Source organism: Impatiens glandulifera, chromosome 6, assembly GCF_907164915.1.
Source record: "Impatiens glandulifera chromosome 6, dImpGla2.1, whole genome shotgun sequence".
In the NCBI taxonomy this organism is placed as follows: Eukaryota; Viridiplantae; Streptophyta; class Magnoliopsida; order Ericales; family Balsaminaceae; genus Impatiens; species Impatiens glandulifera.
The window spans coordinates 55,830,831-55,855,005 of NC_061867.1; the positions used below are offsets into that span (position 1 = coordinate 55,830,831).

Sequence of the window (24,175 nt, forward strand, 5' to 3'; positions counted from 1 at the left end):
AAAGATTAGACAAATTAGATGGAATCTTACTTTTCTTTAAAGGAAAGAATCACATTCTGTTTTTGCAGACCTTGTTTGATATTTGGGAATTTTTTTATTGATTTTCTTTTTAAAATTTAATAAAAACATTATTTATTTAAATTTTAATTAATTGAGTTATTATAATATTCTTATTAAAAAGTGATTGATGAATTAAATGATTAGATGGTTGAAAAAAAAATATAATAGTTGAGATTTTAGTAAAAAGAATTTAATGTCGTTTTAAAAAAATAGTACAAATTAAATATCATTTCACCTCTCTTATCAATCATATTATTCAATTTATTGTCCAAAATATTAAAATATCTTTTATTTTAAATTATATTTTTTATTCTATTTATATATATCAATACCTTTACATTTATTTTATCAAAAATAATCATTATCTCTTTAAAATCATTACTATCATTCAATTTTTCATTCTTAATTTATAAAAAAAAAACAATACCACATAACAAAGCTTAAAAGAACCAATAAATATCAAACTAGTTCTAATAATTTTTCTCTCATTTTATTTCTTTTAAGTCATTTAATGACTAAAATTTTCAATTAAAATATTATTTTTTTATTTTTATATAATTTTATTATCAATAAATATTTATTAATAATAAAAATTAATTTTTTTTAAGAAGTAAATTAATTATTATTAATTCAAATAAAGAGTTACTAGTGAAATATTAAATTACAAAATAATATTAACAAAATTAAAACAACTAGAATAAATAATTTAGATGTTAAATAATATGATAAATTTAAAAAAATATAGGAAAATATTATGTAAATAAAATCACCATGGTAAAAAAAAAGTGAAAAATCCATAAAAATACTTAAAGATTTATTTAAATGACTATTTATTAAAAAAAAAATCAATAACTTTCTCTATTTAACTGTCAAGAAAAGAATATATACACATATTTACAAAATATCATCAAAATAATAGACAAAAATAATAGACAATATGAATAACAAACTAACCATTGACTATTAAAAAATATAAAAAAAGTCAAAAAAAAAAAAATATCCAATACAAGTAAATACTATGTCTTATAAAAACTGATATAAAAACATAGAAAATAGTTTAAAAATTGTGTATTAACCTAAACCCTATATCTAACATAAAAGAGTATATATATATATATTGAAAATGTTGTTAAATAGAAGAAGTTAATTTAAAAATAACAACATCAACAACAAAACAATATATATATATATAGAGAGAAACAAAAGTTATTTTCAAATTTGCCACTACATTTTGTTTTTTCCTAGCTGCAGAAAAAAAAGTTGATGACTCTTCCATCCTCAGTTTTTGTCTATGAATGATACTATTGTTTCTTCTTCTTCCTTCCTCTGTTTTCATCTGTGAATGTTAATATTGTTCCTTCTTCTTCTTCTAGGTATGATTATGAATATGATGAGTGCAAATATCCAGAAGCATCTTCCTTCCATGAACAATTTCATCAAAGAAATCATCAATCTCCATAACAATATTCTCAACCCCACATTTCAATAATCCAAAACAGCACTTCACTCTTTCCATCTTCTCCTCCAACTCCAATAAATCAACATCCTCACCCATTGTCACTCTTCCAAGCTCCTCCTTCAACTCTCCCATGGCTTCTCTCACATTTCTAATTTCAAATAAACCAATCCCCCTTTTCTGCACAACCCTTTTATACAATCTCCCCACCGATCCCATCAAACCCTCCAATCCAAACACACCCTCATTACAATTTTCAAAAAAGGTCGTTTCTTCATCATTATTACCGTTCAAGTAATTATAAACAAGAAACCCATTGAACATGATCATTAAAAGCAACGAACTTACTTTCCTCATTGCATAAAGAACGCCTCTAAACCCATTAAAACCGTTTAACTTTGACCCCGTTGTGATTTCGAATGTAAACAATAACGGATGAATTCTTGTTTCCGTTAGGTTTCTATTCTCTTCCTCAAATCTCCAAACCTCTCTTTCACAACCGTTGATCAAACGTATGATCTGACGACATAATTGATGATTATGGGTAGGATGAATTAAGGTTAGATTGAGACCGGACATGTAGAAGTTTTCCATGGAGGAGAAGGCGGTTTTGATGACGTGGCAAGAATCCCAAAGGCGGGAACTTTCGTCCATGTATTCGTCGAGCCATTTGTCTCCGACGGGAAGGTGGAGTCTTTGAACTAAAAGGGTTAATTGAGAATGGAATGAACGGAGAGAGGAAAGGACGGATTGGAGGAAGTGGGTTGAGATGAAATTAGGGTTTTGATTATGATCATGATGATGATCAAATGAACGGTTGAGATCGTCGAGGGTGGTGGTGAGGAAATTGTAGAAACCATTGACTGAGGAAGAATGGTTGTTCATGATTCTTGATTAGATTAGATTGAGAGACAAGGAAGGTTCTAGAAATATGAATTGAGTAAAGGGTGATTGAGATTGTTGGGGATTTGAGAGATTTTGGTTTGTATGTATAATATATAAGGAATTGAAGGATTTTGCTATATAAAAAAGGGATTTTGCTTGTTGGTAGAGTGGAGAAGATGATGATTGAGAGAGAGAGAAAGAGAGAGATAGAGAAAGAGAGAGATTCTTGTTTAAAAGCTATAGGGAGAGAAAGAGAGTGATTTATGATATATTTTTTTATGAATGATAATAATTTCAAAGACAAAAAGAAGGAATACAATCAATGGTGTTAGAACTTGATGATGATGACATAGTTTCTTTTGTACTCTCTTTCACTTCTTGATATCTAGTGCTTGTTTGATTAAATGAATACTCTACTATGAAGTCTTGATTGTGAAAAACAAATATGGTAAGTGTTTAATGTATGGCTAAACAATAAAAGAAAAAAAATGAGTGACAGGTGTGGAATTTTTGAGAGGGAATGACTTGATATCACCTCATTGGTTGAAAAAAGGGAAAAGTGGGAAAAAAAGAGAGAAGAGAGAAAAATTATTTAATTTTTTCAACAATTAGAGAACCCTTTCCGGTCCTACCCACCTTTTCATTCTCATTCCCAAACTACCCACCTTCTCTCTCTACAATATTAATTAACCCATTAATTAACTCACTCTCTATCTTAACCCACTAATTAACTCTCTCTCTCTAAACCCATTAATTAACTCCCCTCCCTCTTTCAACTATTAATTAATATCTCACTTTTAAACTATTAATTAATTCAATTAAAATATATTATATAAATATTAAAATAAAATAACACATATTTTATTTTTATTTAAATCTATAAATATAATATATATAGTTCAAATTAAATACACTAAATTAAATAATTTAAATAGCTATTATAAATTAAAATAAAATAGAATACATTAACATTAAAATATATTACATAAACATTAAAATAAAATACATTACATCACAATAAAATACATAACATAAACATTACAATAAAATAAAATACATAATAAATATTAATCACGTTCAATATATAATAGAATGCATATTTTATCTTTATAATTCAATTTTATGATATCTACTCCATTTTCCACAAGAGCAAAAACCTCTATATAAATCCACATTATGTTTGTTATCACCCTTCCAATATCCATTTATGGTTCTGTATTGTGCAGTAACGATTTCGAAGACTTCTATTTGTTCATTGTATGGAATAACCTTGTGTGATGATGCTTTTTTCTCAACAGTTTCAAATAATTCTCTTGACCTTTGACAATAAGTTTGACCATTTTGAATGTCATTAAACGTCGCAGTTTCAAATAAAAAAAAATTGAATTATAAAGATAAAATATGTATTTTATTGTATATTGAACGTGATTAATATTTATTATGTATTTTATTTTATTGTAATGTTTATGTTATGTATTTTATTGTGATGTAATGTAATGTATTTTATTTTAATGTTTATGTAATATATTTTATTTCAAGTTTATGTAATGTATTCTATTTTATTTTAATTTATAATAGCTATTTAAATTATTTAATTTAGTGTATTTAATTTGAACTATATATATTATATTTATAGATTTAAATAAAAATAAAATATATGTGTTATTTTATTTTAATATTTATATAATATATTTTAATTGAATTAATTAATAGTTTAAAAGTGAGGATATTAATTAATAGTTGAAAGAGAGAGAAGTTAATTAATGGATTGAGAGAGAGAGAGTTAATTAGTGGGTTAAGATAGAGAGTGAGTTAATTAATGAGTTGATTAATGATTTAGAGAGAGAAATGTGGATAGTTTGGGAATGTGAATGAAAAGGTGGGTAGTTTGGGAAAAATTGTTTGAAAGGTGGGTAGGACAGGAAATGGTTCGCAATTAGACACGTCATTCTCTCTTATTTCATCACCCAAATTCTCTTCCAAATCACTTCTCTAAAAAAAATAGAAATTTAACATGGTATATAAAGATAAAAACTTGATTATCAAAAGAGAGACTATTATGAAAAAGAAGAGAAATTACGTAACACTACGTAGAGAGTTTATATAAAATTCTGTCACCGAACCCTAACAAATATGAAATTATGATTGAAAACAATATTATTAAAATAAAAACTTAACTTTCTATATTGTCAACTGACTTCTAATCGAGCCTCAACAAGTTAATAACAATGATTTATGATACAATTTTTTTTATAAATAATAATAATTTCAAGACAAAAAGAATGAATATAATGAATGGTTTTAGAACTTATGATGATAATGAGTTTCTCTTTACTTATTCAATGAATACTTGAGTTTCTCTTTACTTATTCAATGAATACTTTATAGCAAGTCTTTGTTGGGATTGGAATTATTTTAATAATTTGGAGGAGAGAATAATGATTAATGATATTTTGACTATGTGAGAATATTTTTAATAAAAAAGTTTGGTATTAAAATATAATAATAAAATTAATAATTTAAAATAAAAAATATTTTAATATTTTAATTCATAAATTGAATTATGTGATTAATGAGAAGAAAAATGAAATAATATTTAATTATTTAAGTTATTTAAATAAACCAAAATCTGAAATGTGAAAAAATATATGGTGATGATGAGTTTATAAGTTATTAACAAATAAATTGAATCATACAAGTTTAAGTATAATGTAATAAAAGAACAATTTTATTGAGAATATGATTAACACAATCAAATTGAAGTGAGTAATAAAAAGAAGTAAGTTGAATCAATCAAATTCTATTTTTGTTGAAATAATTTTTACATAGAATAAATAGCTAAGTTGCTAATCCTTTATTTATTTTATAATAAAATAACAATTATATTATATAGAATGAGACATAAAACTGATTTAATGTTTAACTTTTTAAACTAATTTACTTTATTCATTCATTTTTAAACTAATCTATTTTAATGTTAAAATTCATTATATACATAGATATATATTTTTAAATTATTATTTTTATAAATTTGATATATTTAAATTATTATTTGTATAAACTAAATTATTTATATTTGATATATATTTTAAATTATTTTTTTATAAATTTGATTATTTATATTTTGATATATAATTTAAATTATTATTTTTATAAATTTGATTATTTATATTTTGATATATAATCTAAATTATTATTTTTTTTATAAATTTAATTATTTATATTTTAATATACAAATTTGTGAAAGAAGAAAAACAAAAGATGTCAAAGCCCAACGTATTCGAATGAATAACCCACGAAAGACCATCATTTATGGGAAGTGTGGCCAAGAATGTCATACGAGACGTAATCTGATCAAAATCGTTAATAATTTAGATAAATGATAATTGTAATCGTTTTTATGAATGATTAATTATTATATTGTTATGGTTAAGATATTTTAAATTTATTAGTATTTATCAATTATTTATTAGAACGCTGAATATTTATTACACTATATAAATAATAATTGAAATATAAATATATATATATATTAAAAGAGGAGTGATAGAGAAAGAGAATTTAGTGAGGGAATTTGTTGAGGGAATGACTTGACATCACCTTGATTGATTCATTGCTTGAAAAATGTAAAAGTTTGAGGAAAGAGAAATAAAAGAGAAGATATTTGATTTTTTTATGGAATAAGATTATAACAAGTCATTCCCTCACCAAATACCCTCACCTAATCATTTCTCATAATCATTTCTCATATTAAAATATAAATAATCAAATTTATAAAAAATAATAATTTAAACTATATATAAAAATATAAATAATTTAATTTATAAAAATAATGATTTAAAATATATATCATAATATAAATAATTTAGTTTATAAAATAATAATTTAAATATATCATATTTATAAAAATAATAATTTAAAAAATATATATATATAAAATTTAAATGTAATAATTAAAAAAAAAAATGAGTTTGAATCATAAATAGATTAGTTTGGGAATGAAGAAATAAGTTAATTTGAAAAGTTGAACACCAAACCAGAAAATTTGAAAGAGGGGACAAACGTTTTAATATATCGCTAGCTGAAATTTTCAACAAATACAGTAAGGGTGTGTTTGATGAGAGGGAATTGGAATTGGAATTGGCATTGGAATTCTAATTCCAATTTCATGAGAATTGGCATTGAATTACAATTCAATTCCTATGTTTGAAAAAATGATAGAATTGTAATTCAATTCCAATTCCTATGTTTGGGAAAATGATAGAATTGTAATTCAATTCTAATTCCAATGTTTGTAAAATAAAATATCGGTTCAAAATGTTAACTTTTAAAATATGTTTTCACGTTTTGCGCGTTTAATACGTTTTTGACATTTTTTCACATTTTCACACATTTTCACGTTTTTTACGTTTTTCACACGTTTTAACACGTTTTTCACATTCTAAAATGTTTTCACTTTTTTAAACGTTTTAACACGTTTTCACACGTTTTCACGCGTTTTTCACGTTTTTCACACGTTTTTCACGTTTTCACACGTTTTCACGTTTTTTACACGTTTTCACACGTTTTTCACGTTTTCACGTTTGCACACGTTTTTCACGTTTTTCACATTTTTCACACGTTTTAACACGTTTTTACACGTTTTCACGTTTTTTACACGTTTTAATACGTTTTCACGTTTTTCACGTTTTTTACACGTTTTTCACGTTTTCACGTTTTTCACACGTTTTAACACGTTTTTCACATTTTACATATTTTTCACGTGTTAAACGTGTTAAATGTGTTAAAAATGTGTCAAACGTGTCGAAAACGTAAAAAACATGTGAAACGTGTCAACAACGTGTTAAAAACGTTTTAAACGTGTTAAACATGCCAAAACGTGAAAAACATGTTAAACGTGTCAAAAATGTGGTAAACGTGTCAAAAACGTAAAAAAAGTGTTAAATGTGTTAAAAACATGAAAACATATTAAACGTGTCAAAAACGTAAAAAAAATGTGTTAAATGTGTCAAAAACGTGAAAACGTGTCAAAAACGTGTTAAACATGTGAAAAACTTGTTAAACGTGCCAAAACGTGTTAAACGTGTCAAAATGTGGTAAACGTGTCAAAAACGTAAAAAAAATGTGTTAATGTGTCAAAAACATGAAAACATGAAAACGTGTTAAACGTGTAAAAAACGTGTTAAATATGTGAAAAACTTGTTAAACGTGCCAAAACGTGAAAAACGTGTCAAAATGTGGTAAACGTGTCAAAAACGTAAAAAAAACGTGCTAAATGTGTCAAAAACGTGAAAACGCGTTAAACATGTCAAAAACGTAAAAAAACGTGTTAAATGTGTCAAAAACGTGAAAACGTGTTAAACGCGTCAAAAACGTGTTAAATATGTGAAAAACTTGTTAAACGTGCCAAAACGTGCAAAATGTGCCAAAACATAAAAAAACGTGTCAAACGTGTCAAAAACATGTTAAACATGTTAAAAACGTGAAAATCATGTTAAACGTGTCAAAAACGTGTTAAACATGTCAAAGACGTAAAAACGTGTTAAATGTGTCAAAAACGTGTTAAACATGTCAAGGACGTGAAAAACGTGTTTAATGCGTCAAAAACGTGTTAAACGTGTCAAAAACATGTTAAATGTGACAAAAACGTGTTAAACGTGCCAAAATCGTGTTAAACGTGCCAAAAACGTGTTAAAAACGTGAAAATCATGTTAAACGTGTCAAAAACGTGTTAGACGTGTCAAGGACGTGAAAAACGTGTTAAATGTGTCAAAACGTGTTAAACGTGCCAAAAACGTGTTAAACGTGCCAAAATATGAAAATATGTTAAACGTGTAAAAAACGTGTTAAAAACGTGTAAAACGTGTTTAATGTGTGAAAAATGTGTTAAATATGTCAAAAACATGAAAAACGTGTTAATTTGGAATTACAATTCCGACCTAAAAAGATAGGAATTGAGAACTATCAAATTACACTATATTGAATTCCATTGGAATTCTAATTCCAATTCCAATTCTTAATATTAAAGTGTCTAACAAACATAAGAATTGGAATTGGACCCTCCAATTCCAATGCCAATTCCAGGACTATCAAACACACCCTAATAGTAACGCTTTTAATAAATGTTCTTAATTTTTTTTAAATGATATGAATAGAAAAAGAATTTACATAAAATAAAATGACCACGAATTGGGTTTTATTTTGTTAACTTTTTGGACAAATGAGAAAGTATTAAAAGATGAAAAAGAGAAGGTAAATGTAGCTCTTGAGTACTTGTAACATTCTCTTTTATTAATTTAGAACCAAATTTATGTACATGTCCTATTTCATACTAAATATACATACACTAATTCAACAAACACCCCCCAAAACAAATAAACTAGCCACACAGCATTAACATAACAAATCTTATGCCCAAACCCTAATTCATAACAAACACCCCATTTATCAACTTCATTATCCTTTATCGGAGCATGTCTCCCGTCTGCAATTGAGGTCCACTCAATGCAGACGAAATGCTAAAATTCATAGCACCATCTCCGTGAAAACCAGGATATCCCAAAGGCATCGGCCTATCGGGTATCAAAGGCACCTCGATATCTCCTTCCAACATCTTAATCGCTTCCATAATAGTCGGTCTCAACGCTACCATAACATGAGAACATAAAATCCCAACAAGAACAAACCTCTCCATGATCGCTTTCGGATTCGAAAAACTTGCCCCATTCTCATTTTCCCTCAACAGAAAACCGTCCAAAGAATCAACTACTTTTCCCGCCTTCACCATAGACCAAACCCAATCAGTTATTAAGAACAAATTTGAGCCCGAGAAATCAAGAGCCCTTCTCCCACACATTATTTCAAGTACCACCACTCCGAAACTATAAACGTCGCTCTTTTCAGTCAGCTGCCCATAGAGTGCGTATTCGGGGGCAAGGTAACCGTGGGTGCCCGCTACTCTCGTGGTTAGATGAGACTGACCTTCTCGGCTTTGCTTCGCTAAACCGAAATCAGCTACTCTAGCCCTCATTGAAACGTCGAGAAGTATGTTTGTGGCTTTTATATCGCGATGATAAATCGCGGGTTTTACTCCATAGTGAAGGTAAGCTAAACCTGCATTATTGGAAATTGATTAATTGTTTCCATTTCCAAACAATTTAGGAAAAACAATAAGAAACAAGATTACCTTTAGCAACATCTAATATAATGTTCTTCCTTTGAGGCCATGTTAATTGAGGTTTTCTGATTCCACTGTGTGTTTCAGACGGGAATAGATGATCGTCGAGGTTTCCATTTACCATGTAATCGTAAACCAAGAACCGTTCGCTACCTCTCTCGTCGTAATCAGAGTTTTCTTCGCCAGTAACACAGCAGCCTCGAAGTGGGACTAAATTCCTGTGTTTCAAATTACTTATGATCTCAACTTCATTACAGAAATCATCGTTTCTTTCAAAATCCGATTCGATTACTTTCTTAACAGCAACAGTCGATCCATCTGAAAGAATTCCCTTATAAACAAGTCCAAATCCACCTCTACCAATGAAATTCTTCTGAGAAAAACCATCAGTTGCTTTCTTAAGTTCATCAATTTTAAACCAGATTGAACCTGTATTAGGTCTAACCCTAACCCTAGAATTCTCTTCATCATTTTCATCCATAATAACCTTCTTCTTCTTCTTCAATCTCTTAACCTTCTTATCCCAAACAAAATACATACAAACAAAACCAGACATAACTAACAAAGCAACTCCAACTCCAGTCAAACTATAAACAAGCCTAGCATGTTTATTCGAAGATCCAGATCTATAATCAAGAGATAATCCAAAAATACAAGAAATCGCTCCATTGCTTTGAGGTCCAAATTCATTAATAATTCCAGCAGCGTAAACAATCGTGAAGTAAAAACATTTGATAGAATGAGAAGTGTTACCGTCTATAGCGATTAGGTTTTTCAAAACGGTAAATCCGGCGACAACGCAAGCATCACAGGAGGTTAGATCTGTTAGGTCTGGTTTACATGCTGTATCGAGTTGAGTTGATTGACCTAGAGTTGAGATCCAGTCTTTGGTGGATTCGATTTTTGCGCACATGTTTGGGGAGATTACGAATTGGAGTGGATCGAAACATAGGGAGGTTAGATTTGGAGGGAGGGAGAGAGATGGAGAGTCGAGTTTTGATTGGAAATCGTCGAGGCAGGAAGTTGAGGTTTGGAGATCTGGTAATTGGAATTGTGAGGAGGTTTTTAGGTATTGAGCGAAGGCGATTCCGATTAGAGAGAGGAGAGTTTGACAGCATTGAGTTGTGTTGGCGGGAGTGTTGAAGGAGGATTGAAGTTTGTGGCAATCGGAAGTTGGCCATGGGATTTGATCGATGTAGGTTAGGTCTAATGGACAGGTTTTTGAAGATGTTGATGATATGGAGAGAGTGAGGAGGGAGATAGTGAAGAAAGTAAGCTTCATCTTCATCATCATCATCTTTGAATCTCTCGATCGATCGATCTCTGTAAAATCAATATTAACTGGAAATGGAAGTGTTTTGAGGTTTGGTGGAGTAGTCAAAAGGAAAGGCGATTTCTTCTGCAATTCATGGCGGCCGGTCTTAGTGGCGGCTGAGTTGCCAATATTCATATTTTCAAATGAAGTTTCATTGTGACTTTCATTTTTCAAAAAATCCATAACTATATATTATATTATATATATTTCTTATTTTGTCAACTATTAAATTAATAAACCGAATTGATTTTATGTTCGACATTTAACCATGACGGATGAAGATTTTAAAAAATCGACACCACAGTTATTGGGATGAATTTTTCGGTTAAAACATCTACCGACGCCGAACCGTTTACCCCTAGATAGAACTGTGAATAATTGTTCCGGATTAGGACTTTAATACAGGTATTTTTGAATTAGACAACATCCGGTCCGATCTAAAATTACATATCAAAATTATTTCGAATCTAGAGGACGTTAATTTTATTGTCCCACGACATGTGCACCTTTTTGTTGCCAAAATACGTTAGTTAATTTCCGACACTCTATCTGGTACTCAGCTTCCACCTCTTCCGCCAATTTCTTAGTGATTTGATATAAGCTTTCATCGCCAAAATCCATCATCTGATTATCGAGTGGAGCAACTTTAAGAGTTGAAAAGAATAGACTATAGTCTATCCAAACAAAATACTACTAAAATGATTACAATCCTTTTTATGGTGATTAACTATTTACAATTTAAAAATAAAAGAGATAACAAGCTTTCATAATTCAGATTATTTTTTAAATTACCTTTAAATTTTATTTTCATATAATTTTAATTGTGTTGTATAATAATATTGAAATTTGCCCCCAAAAAAAACTTGGCAGATAGGTAATCAAAAGTTTTGCTATATTTTTTGCCTGCAAATAAAATTTCAATTTCTTATTCTACAGACCTTTAAGTCCTTATTGTTCACTATTTAATATAAGATTAATAACATTATTTAATATGAATAAAATATATAAAATAAATCACACAAATGTCTAATATTGAATAATAAATTACAATTTAAATATATTATATTTCCTTTCTAAGTTTGAATAATAACAAAAGCCCTAAAAAAGGTCTAAAATCAAAATTTATCTAGAAAATCGACACATTCCCTAAATTAAAATCAAAGCAGTCCTTTTAAAAATAAATAAATAATAATTTTCTGTTTTGTTCACATATAAATTAGAAAGGCAACCTACTCTAAATATAAACTATATGTTCTGAATTATAATTTCGATAATAAAAAAAAATATTATATCTAAGACTATATGTTCTGAATTATAATTTCGATAATAAAAAAAAATATTATATCTAAGACTGTCAAAATTTCGAGTTCACTCTTAATATCTTACAATTTCACGTGAGGTTAACGGTATGATTTTAAGTAAACTCTTAAATTGGTAAATTCTTGCCATTTTAAATTTACGATTTTACAATTTTACAAATTTATAAATAACGATTTATCTTTAAAAAACAAATTTTTATTTAAAAATTAAAAATAAAGTTATTGTTTTTTAAATAAATAAATTAATATAATTAATTTTATAATTATAATTTTTTCTATAACGTTATTTACTCATTTATTTTTTAATTATTTTATATTTAAATATATAAATTTTAAAAATTGATTAGATATAAAATATTTAATTATATATATAAATAATAATAACACATCACTATTATTTTTTCAAATTTTACGAATTTACGTAAACTCTCGATTTTGAGAGCTTTGTTTATATCTAATTTGAATTATAAAATAAAGTCCAAAAATTTACAGTAAACCACACACACACACACAAAAAAAAGTGCTCACAATAATAATTTATCAACTTTAAGTTTTGTAGAAGTGTAGAAATGCTATACACATATATATTCTTAAATAATGCACCCAAAAGCCGGCAAAAACAAACTCAAATAAATAGTAAGAAATAAAGAATCAAACACCAGAGCAGCCAAAAAACACTACTAATACTGATTAAAAATATTAAAGAATATAAAAATGCTTCAAATTCCAACACACCCACAAAAGAACGCGACATCTCCGATGAGGAAAAATGGAGACTGTAACCGCCGCCACCACCAATACGATAAAATTGAACCTGAAAGACGGATGGATTGATTCAATTGTTAGAAAATATGTTGAGAGTTTAAAAGTCCAACTGTTAACTTGTACCTGGTTTTAATTCTCAGCCAGAGATTATAATGGTCCATAAAAAACAAAGATATTCATTCTCGAGAAAAGACTATAGAACTAGGTCAACTGTTTGGAGCGATTGAAGCCAAGGCGTTAGCATGTGCAGGAGGGAGATTGCTTAAAATGGGCTGCATTTGTTGGCCGTAAATAGATATAAGATGGGATAAAGCCCTGCTTATAAGGCCCTTCACTTCCGCAGTTTCATCAGGTGATAGTGCAACTTGAGCAAAAATATTGACCAAATCCGGAACCAAGGGGAGGATCTGCGATTTTTATGAATAAGACAATATAACTATTATTAGGAAGAAATGTCAAATAAACCATAAAATCTTTTTACTCCAAAGTTCAGATTTCATTCCGTGCGGAACAAATCCAGATCAAAATAAGTCAAAGGAATATTGTATTAGTTATACAAAAAAAAAAAAAAATCTGTCGAAGTGGAGTTCCAGTGTAATCATAAGAAGCTATATTTTCGGGAATACACCATGATTTTGAATAAAAAGAGATGTTTCCAAGGCTTATTCCCTGGAGGAAGCTAGCATATCTCCCGACTTCAATCAGTACGTTCTTAGTGCATATTTCATTAGTTATACAATTAGAAAGATAAAAGATACAAAAAACCAAACCCAAGCATTAATTTTTCGAGAATCCACCACGATTTTGAATCAAAAAGAGAGATTCCAGAGCTTATTTCCTGGAGGAAGCTACCATGACTCCCAAAGTCATGGCTCCCCACTTCAATCAGAGTGTTGTCAGCAAAACAAAACACAAGCACTCAAAACCTACAATTGGGTCTGGTCCAATTGACAACGGATACCTAAAAAGAGATAGAATGAGCATTCCTAGGTTTACCCCCCTTTTTTGAGTTTTATGAAGCTAACACGACCCCGACAGTCATAGCCCCTTACTTCAACTTCAGGTGTCCGTGTTCTTAGTGGGGAATTGAACTTGAGAGCTTTGGTCTCTTGACACTTGAGCTACCATAGTGTTTTTTTTCTCTTTCCCTATCAAAGTATAGGATAGTACTTAAAGAAGAAAATTAAGATAAGCCTATGAACTTGAGATCAGACTTTCAAGATATGTCAAGATGAATTGGAGAATTTTGGAATGAATGGATTGATTGTTCGGAAACAATCAAACTTAACAAGGACTAAAGGATGATTCTGATCACCTTTTGGTAGAAGAAATAGAACATTTGAAGGAAAGACTCTCAACCAAGATTAATTTGAACTTCTTTTTCAACCTTTTAAAAGGGTGATTACATCAATTAGTTTTTTTTTGTTTTTTTTTTAATCTTTTTTCTAGGGTTTCAACCTATGTTTCCGTTGGAGTTTGGGTTCATAATGATTTGTGTAAGATATTTTACATAGACACACTTTGATGTATTTTCTTCTTATGTTTTTCTTTGGGCATGAGCTCAACCTATTTGTCGCTCTCCTTTTGAGGAATGAGAGTAGCCTTTAAAATTCCTTAAGAATGTTTTTGAATAAGCCTTTCTTTTTGTTAAATGTCCCTAGTAACTTAATAATACTGAACTAGTTCTCTTTTATTAGTCTAAATTAAGAGTAAAGCATGACTAGTAGGGCAGTTAAACCTCTCTTCTCTCAGCCTTGATAGTGTCCATCTCAATATCTTTTAAGAAATACATGTAGTGTGACATTCTATTTCGTGGTGTTTAATAATAGACAATTGTATGACCAAGATGTCCTTCGAAGGGGAATTATAGGGCTGGTTTGGCAAATTTTTCATGTTGATGATCATTATCCATGAAACAAAAACCTTGTTGATCTAAGAAATAATCTAATCATCATGATTGAGAAAAAATATCTGTACCAACTGAAGTAAAAAATTACACTATAATGTGAATTATAGTCTACAAAATGATTTGTATGATCCAGAATGTTATTCCAAGCGAAAAAGAAAGAAACACTTTCAGTTTTCACTTTGGCGATTTTCTAGTGGGATTGAGATTACTATAGATATTGTTACAAAATACTAGTTTCCAAATAAGCTCATGACACTAGAGAATGACATCTATATTCTTACAGATTGATATAAAGAACATTGGCAGTAACATATTTCTAGGATAAATAAATTAGCTAGGAGAATGAGTGTAATACCTGTTGGGCTGATGACAGCACAAGATTCAATACACAACTATACACGGCAACAGACTCCTCCTTGTCTTCTTTTAATGGAAGAACATTCAAGAAAACAGGAAGAACCTGGAAAGAAAGATAACCAAAGGTTTCCATCAGTATTGAACTTAACAAAAAAACATTAAATTAATAAAATAAAAAATTAACCTGATTCAATGGAACAGACTCGGGATGCACCATAATCATTCTTGCCACTGCACCTGCTGCATTATCTCTTACAGCATCATCCGTTTCAGATTGTCCAAACAGTGGAAAGAGTAACCGCAGTATATCATTATAATATCTATCATAGCTTTAAGGAAAATACTTTTGCAAATAAGGTGTTGCCAGAATTTAAGAGTTTGTTTGATCAAGATTTGATTTTCAAGAAAACAGAATTTAAAATATAAAAAGCCTTGTTTGATGAAGAAGTGGTTCATTTGAGGTTAATGACCTAAGATTTAATCCAAATAATCTCTTTTATCCACATCATCAACTAAAATACTCCTATTCTATTTTAATAAAGATTTAAAATATTGACAAAAAAACATATTATAGTCAACCCAAATATCCCCAAATAATTCACTTTTTTTCTTTCTTTAATCAAAACAAGATATTTTTCCAGAAAAAAATAAAAATGTTATTTCAAAATATCCTACATCAAACAAGCTAAAAAAATGCTTATTATTTAATATTTTAAAATGTTATAAAGAGTATTTTGTTGATTATTGGAATAATTTGAGAAGTGATTGATAATGGGATAAATCCATTTAAACCACATCAAACAAGCTTGAAGATAGTAAACTTTCAATAACACAAAAGGAGGCTCCAGATAATAGGCCCTAACAGAACAGGAAACCAAACGAGGCATAAGATAGAAATAAAGGATGTTTGGAAGGATACTTCAAGACAGAATCACCACCGTTTTTGCAAAGTTCTCCAACACAGAATGCAGCATTCCTCCTATTAGTTGCAGCCGATGATGCCAGTTCTTTAAGGGCCAAGGGTGTAACAGCCTGAAATAAAGAAATAATAATAATTATAATAATAATTCAATTACTACAAAACAACTGTATAGTTCACAGTGATTACATCAATATATGCTGCAATTGGAGAGCCCATATGCTGAGCAATTTCGGCAAGACATGCAACCACCATTGTACGATCTTGTGGTGGCCTGGATGCTTTCTGTAGTGAGAAATAAGTAAAATTGAACTCAAGAAACTAGAAAATTATGAAGATGACCATATTATAGCAAATTGGTAACAAACCGCAAACTTCATTAAAGGTTGAAACATCTTCTCGAATAGGGGGGCAAAATGAGGACCCATGGCCTTTGCAAAAGCAGGAAGGATGTCAGAAACTGCATCCATAAGTACTTCGTCATGTTCAGTGTCATCGTCTTCAATTTCATCATCCGACTCTGTTATCTGACAAGCTGATTCTTCCCTCAGTAATACCAGGGTACTCTCGACAAGCTGAGGAACATCTGAAATTGGGATATGATGAAAGAAGATTAGACTTCTTTAATTTGATATTCAGCTATTCTTTCGTATAAGAGGAAGGATTAGAAAACATTAAATAGTGCACTTACATGGCTCAATGGCAACAAATCCAATATCTTGCATGATGTCAGCAATGCCCATACAAGCTTGAGCAACAACTTCTTTGTCATCATCCTCAGTCATTGTCTTAATATAGATACCCATCACTGTATCTGCATATTATGAAGTATAATCATTTCCAAATAAGTCAGATAAGTTTCAAATTATCAACCAAAAAAATCAAAAAGAAATAGATAAACTGATCAGTATCTTACCAAGAATTTCCCTCGCTTTTGTCGGCCCATCCTGGTGAAAAGACACCACAAAACATTTAAAAACATGCAATTATGTTTTCCCTTTTTGTTTGGGGTGGGGGGAAGGGGGTGAAATATAAAAAAGTTATCCAAACCAATAATAGCGGGTATATTTCTTTTTATCTACTAAGCCTGTTGCATATCCTTGTTCACCACTAAGTTCAAAGATTCATAGAGCTTGTTTGATGTAGTTTCTTTCCTTCAAATAATCCAGCTTTTGGAAGGAAAAAAAAATTGCTTCATGAAAAAGTGGTTTATATATGACTAAACTATCCTTTAATGTTAAAAAATAAAGTGAGTATTTTAGTTGAAGATTTGAACGAAGATGGGATAAGGGTTATTTGGATTAACTTCATAAAAAACAAGCCCTTAGTTTGCTAATAATCAAGACAACGGATTCTGGATAATGTGTGCTTCCAAATAATTATACATGAAGATCCAGATAAGCCAAAGAGCATTAATATTATGGACAACGATGGAAAAGTAGGGGAAAAAACAACATATCTACTCACATTCTGATTTTGGAAGACTGCTTTTGCAGCTGTCAGCATATCTGCAACCATTTATTTTAGCAAGTATTAGTTGGATTCAGGCTTAATGATACGGAAATAACTATGAAAGAGAAGCAAAAACTGCTATATAGTTTGGCACCGATAAATCTGCTGTGCCACAAAATTCAAGACAATATTTAGCTAGCTTGGTCTCTGAATGGACCCAAATAAAGTTACTCAGCAACAACTTGGTCATGTAGTTTAAGAGGAATATAAACATAACATCTCAAAGCTTTAAAGAAAAAGGTCTCATTTGTTTCGTCAATTGAATTGGATGAATCTACAGAATCAGTAAAACTTGAATAATCAGATTTGAAAGCAGCCTTTGACACTTAATACACATAAGTTACAATAACTCACGTTTTAATCCAGTAATTGCCTGAAGCCTAACATCCTCATGAAAGTAGCTCGAGTGTTTCACCAAAATCCTCAGCGACTCCTCCAAGTAGCTTAAGTAAGTAAAGGAACTCAAACAGTAAAATTATTAGAACAACCAAGTAACTGTCTAGTTTCTACTGTTCTATGTCTATATTCAAGGCATTTATTTGTGAAGCAATATAAATAAGGACGACTGAATGAATATAAACAACCACAATGGAAACATCAAATGAAATTGATTAAGTAAGAAGGATACGGTGCAAAGGAACCCTTCGTGTGCAAAGCAAAGAAGCCCAGAGCCTGAGTTGCTGCAGCTTTCTCATCCAACACTCCAGTTCTAATACTAATATTTCTAACTCTTGGTTCATCATGAGCTTCATCATCTGATGAAACTCCACTAAATCCGCCAGTATTCCCATCATCATCAGAATCATCAATATCCACGGCAGATCCATCATCAAGGTTGCAGGAAGAAAATGCCAGGGGCACAACATGTGGAAGATACTGTTTTATCACAGAAATGTTGCCAACCATTACTTATGGGAAAATGATTTCTTTCCCTGAGCACTAAAATTTCATTAACAGCATAAAAATACCTGCACAAAACCATCTCCCATAATCTCAGCCATATTGCTAAAGAAGCCATGTGTGTACTCTCTAAGCTCACTAAAGTCCAAGCCAAATCCCTGAGAAATTAAACACCATAATGAAAATTCTAGAGAAGTCATACATCAGGTTATAAGAAAAGTTCTAGATATCTTACAGAAATTGCAGCTTCAATGAAAGGGGGTAAAATTGGTTCCATTCGCGCTCTTCCTACGCACATTGCAACTATGCCAAGCAGCTCAGTTGCTCTTGCTCTTGAACGAAGGTCTTCATCATTTGTGAGCACCATGAACATTTTCATCAACTCCAATACTCGTTCGGCGTAAGGGATAAATGCCTGCTCCGCTGCAGAAGCAACTGAACCAATTGCAGACTGCAAGAATAAGATGCAGTTTGCTCAGAAAGGGTACAAACGTCTAAAAAATTCAGGAGCTTGTTTGATGTTGGGTTTAATGGGGTTAAATTACTAAAATGTCCTTTTGTATTTAAAATTTAAACTAAATAAGGGTATTTTGGTATTTTAGTTGATAGAGCAATCTTTCTACCATGCATGTCTCTTGCAAATTACGCGGATTACTTTGCAGTGCTCCAAGTAACTTCCCCATCAAAGGATCAATAAAGGGGAGGATCTCTTCGCCCATGTCCTCACAAAAGGCAGCCAGTGCATAATATGACTTTTCCTGCGAAGGGAATAAACAGCATCAGTTACGTACATCAATCCACCACAAAACAAGTAGCTTATGAATGAAAATTTTACCTTTACTTCATCTGATGAATCATCTAAGGCATGCAGAATACAAGGAAGAACACTCTCATAGTGAGATATAATTTCAGGCTGCAAATGCTCAGCAAATTGACCCAATGCAAATGATGCAGCTCCTCTCACCAGCTGTTCGGTATCTCTTAGAGCCCCCAGGACAATATGTAGAACAGGTTCCAGCTTCTGCTTCATTGGCTCTGAACATCCCTCTGAAATGACACCTAAAGCTGTAACTGCAGCTTCACGAAATTTTGGATTTGCATTCTGACTGCTCAGAGAGGCAAATTCTAGAACAGGTAGAAACACATGCTTAGGAATATTGAGAGCAATGGTATCAATAACTTCAGCAGCAGCTCGATCTGGTGCTAGATCATCATCATCATCCTTGGATTCAGCAAGTAATGGACACATAACTTGCAGGATCGGGATGACAAGCTTGTGTTTTTTTAGGGAATTATATTTGTACTTAGCAAGCCATGAAACAATTTGAATAGCCTGGACAAAAGAAAATCAGTGAGAAACCAACAGATCTTAAGTACAAGAAAAGATGGAGTGAAGCCTCCAACCTGATGGCGAGTGCTGGTCTCCAAATTTTGACTTGAAGATACTTCAAGGGAGAATTGAACAATGGTTTTCACTGATTCACCCAGAAGTGGTGCTGGAGATTCAATAAGTTCATCAAATATTTCAAAAGCTATTACTGCCACATCTTCCTCACCGGCAGCAAGACACTGTCTTGATACATTCAAAATGCTAGGAATAAACTCTCGGAACTTGATCTGCACAGTATAATAGCGAATAAGTTAGCCATTTGCTTTCAACTGAATCTAAATACCTCACACCTGGTAAAGAGAACATACTAAACCGAATGTTAGGACATCAAAACCCTTCTAAAACAACAATTGCAGATAGCATTATTCATCTCCAGCCTTCTAGCATAAGAATTGTATGATGAAACATTTAAAAAAAATATCCCAAAAGCATGCTACCTTGCAGGTGTTGTAAAATAACTGGTCCAAAGACAAATAAAAACCTGGGGGAATATAAAGTGTTTTTCATGAAGGTAAGTACAACCTAGCAACACCTTGCATGCAAATGGTACATCCAATATAGTAGATGCCAATAAAACAAATAACCACATTAAAACCAAAGAACGTCAATTGAATTGAGCACTTTTTCCCTGAATAACTATGAGTCAATGCAAGATTCTCATTATCAAGGTACATTTCAGTTGTTGTCCCCCTTGATTGCATCTGATGGTAGATTTTCTCAGCTAATGTGATTATATGTATTCCATAATTTCACACAGAGGACAATATAGTGATAAGCATTCATCAATACTTACCACTTCATTCTCATCGTGAGTGAATTCAATGAAAGATCCGACAGCCCTGTCGATATGGGGAAACAATTACCACACAAACATTATTCACCAATCACTATAAAGAAGAGATATTGATAAAGTAAATGAGTTCCAGTCAACTCCATTTCATAACTTACTTGAGAGCTGCAACTCTGACACGATTGCTGGTCTCATCCTGAAGGCATTTGAGCAAAAGAGCCTGCAAGTCTCCAAAATGTGGTCGAAATGAATTCCCAATTGTCTCAGTTAGAGAACTGAAGAGTATCAAAGCCACCTGCAATGGTTATAAAAGACACAGTTGTTAGACTAGATAAAGTCAATATGTCTATGATAGTGATAGTCAGACAAGATAAAACCATTATGTCTATGATAATGGACCCATTCAGAAACTGATGATAATATAGTCAAGTCCAGTTAACTATACTTGAGTGTCAGTACTTCAAATTCAATTTGAAAAACATTAATGTTGACACATGTGAGGCTATAATTTTATTCTCCAGTTATGTAACTAGAGCCTAATAACAGTAGAAATCCAAATCAAAATCCAATAGATTCTATGATCACCCATACATGGTCTAAGCATCATAAAGGTTTTGATTCTGTGCTGAGATTAATGTCAGCAATAACTGACATGTAGAATAATAAAATTCAATGTCAACTATAAGTGACACGCATAAGATATTTGCAATGGATCAGTATATGATTCAAAGCATGAAAAAAATTACTTCAAAATAACACCAAAATTTAGCCATATATCTTGAATCTATAAATTTAGACAAATATCTTTCCCTTCTTTCTTATATCTCTTACTTTCTGCATTCCATTATGGACAATACATCTATGTAACAAAAGATCGCACTCACCAACAGAAAACTTGTTTATAATAATTTATGATATATGGAGTAAAAAATTATATCATGGCATATTCAACTAACACTAATTTGTTTAGTAAAGATAAACTAACAGTAACTGAAAATCTTTGAGATCAATTCACATACTTCTCTGTGGTCTTCTTGTGCACTTTGGCTGCATTGAAACAGAAATGGTAATAGATCTGGCCATTCTCCAGCTGGGACTGCATACTTAGCAATGATGCTGACTACATTTGCACTAGCTCGCCGCACAGGTGGACTAGACATAAGGAAAATGAAATCTTGTAAGTCTTCAAACCAAGTCAAAAACATAACTCTTTTCCAAATGTAGGAGAATTAACAAGGTTACAAGGCTGAATTACGGGTGTTTTAGAGTTTAAGCAATGATCCAAAATTCAAAGTAAATATTGAAAGCGTCCAAATTACAGCAAGTTTTATTGGATTAAGATGAAAACAGACTGAAAATGGGGGAATTCAATTCATAATAGAAAGGAACACCTGGGTTCTATTGTGATGCTCTGAATGAGCGATTCCTTAACCAATTGACGAAGCTGCGGATTGAGCTTAGCCCAATGTCCAGTGATCTTCTTCCGAAGAAGCACCGCCGCAAGCTGCCGCACGTTTGGCGTCTTTGCAGTGCGGAGATGTTGAACCAGGGCCGGAACGACCTGTGGATCCTTCGCCAACCTCTTTATTTGATCCTCGGCTTGCCGGCGGGCATCATTATCCGGCATCAAGAATTGAATTAACAACAATTCCAAAGATTGCGACATAGTTTTCTCTCTTTCACAGAACAAAGGAGGCGGGAATAGAGAGAGAAATGAAAACCCTAAGAGGAATTTAGGGTTTTATAGTGAGGGTTTTGGGAAGTAAACTGACGGCGCCGATATCGAAATTTGACGTTTCGATATATCGCCGGGAGGTGTACCGCACGCGCTATTTGCCACGTACTTCTTATTCTAGCCGCCGCCACGTATTATCTGTCCTTTTTTCTTAATAAATTTTAAAATAAAAATGCATTCAAATAAAATAATATATTATAATAAAATTTATTAAAATATAATGTTATAAACCTTAACAAAATAACTAAAAGCTAATATAATGAGTTTATTATCATATCAATTTAATATTTTTTATTTGAATAATATAATTATATAATTATATAAAGATAAGAAATTATAAAAAGATTATATGATTTATTAACAATTATATATATATTATATATATATATATTGACTAGTTAAACAAATAAATAAAATACATTAAAAGAAGATTAAACTTTTATATATATATATTGATTGATTATAAATATTATATTTAAATTCACTCTATATATATTTTTTATAAATAATTTGATCAACACATATTCAGATGTTATAATTTAATTACACATACCCATAATGAATATTATAATTTAATCAACATATAAACAGTTATTATAATTTAATCTACACATACACATGAATATTATAATTTGAATCTATATATATACATATTTTAAGTTGTTGCGGTGATAAATATCACAAATTAAATAGAGAAAATAAAATTTATTTATTTGTTATTTTTTAATATATTCATTTTGACTTATATATATTCTGGTTAAATGATGATTCTTATTTTCAAAATAATATAATTTTTTTTTTTTTGAAAATTTTCATTATATTTTTATAATAAACATATTTAATATATAAGTTTTTTAGTAATTTTTATTTTTATTTAATTTGTAATAAGTTTTCATTATATTTAAAAATTAAAAATATTATAATTTGATGACACATGACATATAAACAGGACACATACACAAATATTATTTTAGAGGTGATAAAACAAAAATAAAATAAGTTTATAGATATAGTTTACACTCCGTTATTTATTTATTTATTTATTTATTTATTTATTTATTTATTTATTTATTTATTTATTTAAAACTACTAATATTATAATTTAATGGACAAATATACGTTAAAGTTAAAGAATATTATATCATAAGTTAAATAGATAAAATAAAATAAAAATTATTTGTTGTTTTTTAATATATTAGTTTGATCAGTTTCAATATATAACCTACTTTATTTATTATAATAATTAAAAAATATTAATCTCATTAATTAGATTATATTTATTATTTTGTTAAAGGATGCTTCTTATTTTCAAAACATTATAATCTTTTTTTTAAATAGATTTCTATTATATTTTTATAATAAACATATTTAATATATATTTTTTAATTCAGTTTTATTTTTTTATTTTTTATTTTTTATTTTTTAATATAATTTTTTTAACGATATATTATGATTTGATAGACACGAGTCAACTGAACCCTTATACCCATAAAACTTATATATATTTATTAATAATCATCAATATAAAATATTATCAACCCTATCAAAATAACTGACTAAAAAAATAATAATTAATGAATAATATAATTATACAGAAATAATTATAAAATGATTAGATGATTTATTAACCATCATATATATATTATATTTAATTTTTAATATAAACTTCTAAAATAACATAAAATA

General features: G+C 30.0%; 3 protein-coding genes across 3 annotated transcripts; all 3 read right to left on the reverse strand.

Moving 5' to 3' along the window:
• Positions 1–1,429: 1,429 nt before the first annotated feature.
• Positions 1,430–2,401, reverse strand: LOC124943955. The gene has a single exon (XM_047484409.1). The coding sequence runs from the start codon at positions 2,399–2,401 to the stop codon at positions 1,430–1,432; it is 972 nt and encodes a 323-aa protein (XP_047340365.1).
• Positions 2,402–8,664: 6,263 nt separating this feature from the next.
• On the reverse strand, positions 8,665–10,956 carry LOC124942728 (probable receptor-like protein kinase At1g11050). Its single transcript, XM_047483281.1, has 2 exons — positions 9,588–10,956; positions 8,665–9,514 (listed from the first exon to the last, which is right to left on the reverse strand). Exons 1-2 carry the CDS (start codon positions 10,873–10,875, stop codon positions 8,865–8,867), a joined length of 1,938 nt encoding a protein of 645 aa, XP_047339237.1. The 5' UTR covers positions 10,876–10,956; the 3' UTR covers positions 8,665–8,864.
• A 1,777-nt stretch (positions 10,957–12,733) lies between these two features.
• LOC124941326 (importin-4) lies at positions 12,734–22,530 on the reverse strand. The gene is made up of 21 exons (XM_047481627.1): positions 22,146–22,530; positions 21,774–21,906; positions 20,913–21,049; positions 20,758–20,803; positions 19,979–20,191; positions 19,410–19,907; positions 19,198–19,332; positions 18,810–19,025; positions 18,643–18,732; positions 18,303–18,550; positions 18,029–18,117; positions 17,630–17,670; positions 17,079–17,109; positions 16,854–16,976; positions 16,531–16,748; positions 16,352–16,447; positions 16,163–16,275; positions 15,428–15,563; positions 15,242–15,346; positions 13,101–13,384; positions 12,734–13,026 (listed from the first exon to the last, which is right to left on the reverse strand). The coding sequence occupies exons 1-20, from the start codon at positions 22,418–22,420 to the stop codon at positions 13,184–13,186; spliced, it is 3,144 nt and encodes a 1,047-aa protein (XP_047337583.1). The 5' UTR covers positions 22,421–22,530; the 3' UTR covers positions 12,734–13,026; positions 13,101–13,183.
• Positions 22,531–24,175: the final 1,645 nt, after the last annotated feature.